This window comes from Leuciscus leuciscus (assembly GCF_965113295.1).
Source record: "Leuciscus leuciscus genome assembly, chromosome: 20".
NCBI lineage: Eukaryota > Metazoa > Chordata > Actinopteri > Cypriniformes > Leuciscidae > Leuciscus > Leuciscus leuciscus.
In genome coordinates, this window is record NC_138744.1 from 22,883,307 (window position 1) to 22,889,310 (window position 6,004).

The window sequence follows — 6,004 nt, forward strand, 5'->3', positions numbered from 1 at the left end:
TTTTACGATCTCTTTATAAACTTTTTGAAGCGTCAAAGTGGTAGTTGCGTAGCTGTCAATGGAGGAAGAGAAAACTCTCAGATTTCATTAAAAAGATCTTCATTTGTTCTGAAGATGAACGAAAGTCTTACGGGTTTGGAACGACATGAGGGTGATTTATTAATGACAATTTTTTTTGTCTTTTTGGACTATTTTGGTATAAACAAACTCTTTCAGACTTTAACATTTTCCCTCAAAGTTTTAGTTAGAATAGTTTGCAAGACTGTGATTATAGACATGCGTCGTTGTCGTTGATCCAGCACCAAACTTCTGCCATTGGTTGAGGCATTGATGTTGCTATATCGCCCCTTCTCTAACAAACAAAACAAACAGCAATGTTCAGTGCCACAGAGTCACAGTGTTTGTTTACACTCACATCTGTTTTTAACAGCTTTCAGATTCCTCACATTACTAAAGTAGAGGCTCCAGATTGAGGGAGAAGAACACTTCTTACAGAATTCATATTAAAGGGACAGTTCACCCAAAAATGAAAATGTTATCATTATTTACTCGCCCTCATGTTGTACCAAACCTGTATGAGTTTCTTTCTTCTGTTGAACACAAAAGAAGATATTTTAAAGAATCTTGGTAACCAAACGGTAGCCGTTGACTTCCATAGTATTTTTTTTCCCTTCTATGGAAGTCAGTGGCTACCGTTTGGTTACCAAGATTCTTTAAAATATATTCTTTTGTGTTCATACAGGTTTGGAACAACATGAGGGCGAGTAAATGATGACGACATTTTCATTTTTGAGTGAACTATCCCTTTAAAGACTTATTTTCTTCTCCCTTTCTAATTTACTGCATCTACAGTCTTTTTTTATGTTACTCAGTTCGTTCTCTTATTATCTACTAAAAGTGTTTATATGATCATTGTGCACCATCAGGCAAATATCTGTGCTCTCATGTACGATTAAGTGTCTTTAGATAAAGTATCTCCTTGTTTTCCTCTTATTGTTTAGTCTTTGGTGAGAAAGTATCTAAAACATCTGGCAGCCATGAAATGGGCCAATACCAAAGAAAACAGCTTTGAGTTTGATTCTCTCATGATTGATTCTCTTTTTCTCTGTGTTATTGTAAATGTAACTAATTGTATTTATACTAAAGCTGTTTCTTTATTTCTGACTATAGTGGAAGAAGAGTCTGTCTGCCTTCTGCAATCAGGAATTCTCCATAAAGACCAATCACTACTTCTGCTGCCAGAAGAAAGGGAAGGCCAGATGGAGCTGTTTTGATAAAGAGGCACCAGATTCTTCATATCACGTCTCCTCCGAGGTCTCAAATGTCAAAACTCCTCAAAAGATCCGAGGCTTCAAATTTAACTCCACCGCTTGCAATGGGTAGGTTTCTGCTGGAGTATATAGAGAATGCTTTTGGTTTAAGGGGCAGATGAGGGTTTTAAAGGGCATTTCAAAATACATTTTCACATGATTGTAATGTTACCTGAGTAAATCAAGATTTCAATCAAGATTAGACAAACTGGGTACATCAGTGATTTTTATTAATTACTTTTTTCTGTATTTCTTTTCTTTTATTTTGAGATTTTTGTGTCAGTAGGCTATTACAGAAAGATGTTTAAAAGACATTTCTGGCATTTGTTTTATGGCAGATTTTGGTAAGCCATGATGTTTTTAAAAATGACATTTTATGCCACAAGAAGCATTTTATTTTGAATTTAATCCAGTTATGGAGATAACTGGGATGTTGGTGTGGTGTGTTCCATTTTATACTGTGCTTACTTTCTCTATAACACAATGGTCAATGTAAAATGTTTATGTCGTACTTGGAACCCTAGACCTCTGGGATAAGGCCTTTAGAGGTTGTATATGGTAATGTCCATGCATATACACAGATAATGTATTACACAAACTCCTAGTGAAGAGTATGGAAAATGATTGAAGAAAGCGGAGGTGTTCCTCGTCTTCTCTTTTCTCTATTCTCTATCACCCTATGTAAATGAACTATATTTTAGTAAATACTCAGTATTACACCTCTGTCTCCTGACTAGTCATTCTTCAAATGCTGATGAAACAACATTGGTTACACCACATGATACACGGTCACATCAAATGATGAAAAGACACTATAAATTCCATGCAACATTGAGAATAGACTTTTTTTCCTATTAGTGTAAAAATAGTATTCTTTCTCTTCTGCTCTGACAAAATGTAAGGTAGAACAGTACATTTTGGACTTAGTAATAAAAAGGTTGTATATATAGCTTAGCTTATATTTCTTTCTAAACAGAAAGATAGTCAGTTCTTTCTGGTCAGATTTGGCACATTGTTTTTTTATTTGCTTTCAAATGACAACAAAACACTTAATGGGTCAAAACTTATAACAAGTGAACAATTTACAATTTGTTTTTATGCTATAAGCAGCATTTTCCTTTTTTACGTTATCTTATGAAATTAATTATACAAAAAACATACTTACAATAATAATTCAATGCAATTCAATAAAGTTCTCTCTCATTTATAAAAACACTTTTACTCATTTTCAAACGTATTATTTTATTTTCAACGAGTTTGTCAAATACTGTATCAGTTATAACGAGGCCATTGCACCAAATTATATTTTGACACCTTAAATAAGAGGAAATAAGCAAAACTATAATATCATATATATAATATATTTGAACAAAAGGAAGAAGATAAATACATGGGAGGTTTTTTTTGTTTTGTAATTTGGACAGAAAAAACTGTCTTGTCTCAACCCTTAAAAAAAGAAATGAGTCATTCTCAGCAACAATTAGCCACCACCTACTACTAGTTTGCTAGTTGTAGGTGGTGGTGAAGCAACAAATACACATTCGTCCCACCATGAAAACTTAGGTTTGCAAATGAGACAGAGGAAAAGGGAAAAATGAATATAGAAAGTATTAATACTTCCACTGTCTTTAATCATCCAGCTCATTGGTGGCTTCTCCAAGAGCGCCTAGGAAGCAGCCTAAAGTTCGAGACTTCAACTTTCCACCTGGCCGTCCCGATTCCTCCAACATACAACAAATCTGCACTCATCGCAAGATCCGACCACGATACGCCACCGACTGTCTCCCTTGCACTGGCTATGGCTGGCTGGTCCGTCAGTCGAAGGCCATCAATGTCCTGGAGAGAGAATATAACCAATGCTGTCAAGAGAAAGAGGGTGAACGACACTGTGCTGAAAAGAAGGTGAAGAAGATAAATAATTCAAAAATAGCAGTTTAATTCCCCATTTATGAACTATTTTTAACTCATGAAAAGAATTGCATATAATTCTTCAATTTGAAGGTAAGTTATATCATTATATATATATTTATATATATATATATAAACGTTTATATAGTTCAATTCAATTCTCAGTCCCAGTACAATTCAGCATTTACTCTTTATGCAGAAGACATATTAGGGTTCCTTGAAGACATAATGTTCCAGCATGTTTGCTTGATCAATTACCAAAGAAGCATGTCAGTATTAATCAGGAAAATAAGATTTTCTAATCAAAGTGATCAAATGTTGAGTTTCAAAAAGGAGTACACCCTCCTAAAAGTTTCAAAATAAAACTCAATAAAAAGTTTATAGTGCAAGTTAAAGGCAATTTTTGACGATTATGTTGAACCACGACATTTAAATAAGTAATTTCTCGACAATTAAAAGTGCTAAATAGCCCATTGAATCGCTCGCAGATTTTATGCGGAAAACAATGGAGCTACATATGAGAGAACTGTTAGAAGACTTTAGTTCATTGCACAGTGAAAGTAGAAAATAGAGCAAAAGTAACCCATAAACTTGTGAGTAACACATTAACCCATTGATTTTATGAGCATGTATATATGTATATATATTGAGTGTGTATATCATTGAAAGAACGGAACTTTTCCCACTGTATCTTACCTTTAAACTGTATTTATCAAGAACTAAGCCGTAAATATAACCATTCCTTTTTTATTAAACAGTTGATTTTTGTTGCTCATAACTTGGTAACATTATTAATGAGCTCTTTTTTATCTACTTCAGTGGAAGAAGATGGTGGACAAGTTTTGTAAAGATGATGAAAAACCCAAAGGACCAAAGTTTGAGTGTTGTGGAGAGAAGAAGGGAGAAGAGCTGTACAGCTGTTTCGCATCTGCTGCTCCAGATCCGGGATACAACTCCACTGACCCAGACCTCCGTGACTTGTGTGATAAACCCAGAGTCATCCAGAGCATGTAAGACCCATAACTACATGTTTAACAAATAAACTTCACAAAGCGTATGAGGTCGGTAACACTGTTTGAAGAATGTTTTTGAAGAAGTATTTTATGTTCACCAAGGCTGCATTTATTTGATCAAAAATACAGTAAAAACGATTTAAAAAGCAGTTTATTCCTGTGATGGAATTTTCAGCATCATTACTCCAGTCTTCAGTGTCACATGATCCTTCAGAAATCATTCTAATATGCCGATTTGCTGTTCAAGAAATATTTCTTATTATTATCAGTGTTGAAAACAGTTGTGCTGCTTAATATTTTTGTGTGAAAAAAAATTGTGGGGGGAAAAGAGTCCAATTTAATAATAATAATAATAAACTAGATAAGCTCTGAAATTCTCTTTGTACTTAAATGGTGTTTTATACTGTGAAAATAACATACATTTAGCTTTTGTTAAGTAACATCCCATTGTGTTTCTTAATACAGAAGATGATATACTGTTGTTTTTGTGCTTTTATTATCTATGTTTATGTTTAACTATTTCCTTTCATACATCTGTGACCATGAATGCTGGTCAAAACAAGGACAGCTGAAAAATAATCTCAGCGTGTGATTAGTGATTACACTGCTAACCACAGCAAAACATTGGGTCAAGGACAAAGAAAATACAAATCCAAAGATATATCCAACTAAAAGTCTGGATTTAATTGGAGAAAGTTTTTGATTTTGTTCTAAGACAGCTAAGTTTTGGTTTTACCAACATGCAGCAAACTGTTGGCATTGGAAAATGTATCTTAAAATATTTCAAGAATGAATAACTCAAAATCTAATTTATCACCCACAGGAAGGGTTTCCCGTTCTCAGCAGATGAAATATTTATACGGTGCTGTCCTCTAGTGTTCCAGGAGAAACCTGCATCTGCATGCATAGAGGCCGAGGTAAGGGCGAGCTTTTGGGTTGATTTTCTCCATATATTTGTGTGTGATAAAAATAAATAAAAATCTGCTTGATAAATAAACTGTAAACAGTCGATTTTGATGCAAACGATTGGCTAAAAGAGTAATCTCAGCAATAATGCTATTTATTCTTTATCTTGTCCTTGGCTCGCCTTTAAAACTGTCTATTCTCTTGCAGCTTCTCAGTCAAATGAATGATATGTGTCAAACGAAGGAGCTGGTGAAGCCTCATTGTTGTGAAGCCACGACCAAACACCGTGCCAAATGTGCCACAAAACTGCTCCTGCAATATATTGGCATTGCAAATCAAGTCAAATATAGTGGGAGAAAGAAATGCCCCCTCATCATTCAGTTTCAAATGTGTCGAATACCAGACAGTATCAGAGTCAAACTGAATCCCTGATACTGTGAAAGTGGATCAGTTTAATACAGAGTGCACACATTTCAATATATGTAAACTTGAGTTGAACCAAACCTGTTCCACTTTTTGTTTATTTCTTTTAATATGCATATTCTGTTTCTAATGCAGTTTTCTTGCAGAAAGTTTTGATTATTGAGAGACATTTTAGAAGTTATCATAAAAGAAGAACTGCCTGGATAGTATAACATTTTGAAACTGTTATTTCCTCTCTGTTTCCAATAATATTACAAACTATGTATGTACTATACATAAACAACATGTCTGTTGTTATTTTATTTTTTTATCTTCTGTGATTGTATGTTATTCTCAGGCAACATCATTTAGCCTACGTTTCCAGCATGAACACAGGCAAATAAAACATTACAGTATGGTTCATATCTTTGTCTGTTTTTAGGCCTGTGTGTGTATGTGTGTGCA

The 6,004-nt window shown here is 34.2% G+C and overlaps 1 protein-coding gene across 1 annotated transcript in view; it reads left to right on the forward strand.

Moving 5' to 3' along the window:
* The window catches only part of ecm1b (extracellular matrix protein 1b), a 9,363-nt gene extending 3,401 nt beyond the window's left edge, over window positions 1–5,962 (forward strand). The window contains exons 7-11 of the mRNA XM_082150383.1: window positions 1,171–1,379; window positions 2,951–3,212; window positions 4,038–4,228; window positions 5,055–5,148; window positions 5,345–5,962. Of these exons, the coding sequence (XP_082006509.1) occupies window positions 1,171–1,379; window positions 2,951–3,212; window positions 4,038–4,228; window positions 5,055–5,148; window positions 5,345–5,569 (981 nt within the window). The 3' untranslated portion in view covers window positions 5,570–5,962. The remainder of the gene's footprint in view (window positions 1–1,170; window positions 1,380–2,950; window positions 3,213–4,037; window positions 4,229–5,054; window positions 5,149–5,344) is intronic.
* Window positions 5,963–6,004: the final 42 nt, after the last annotated feature.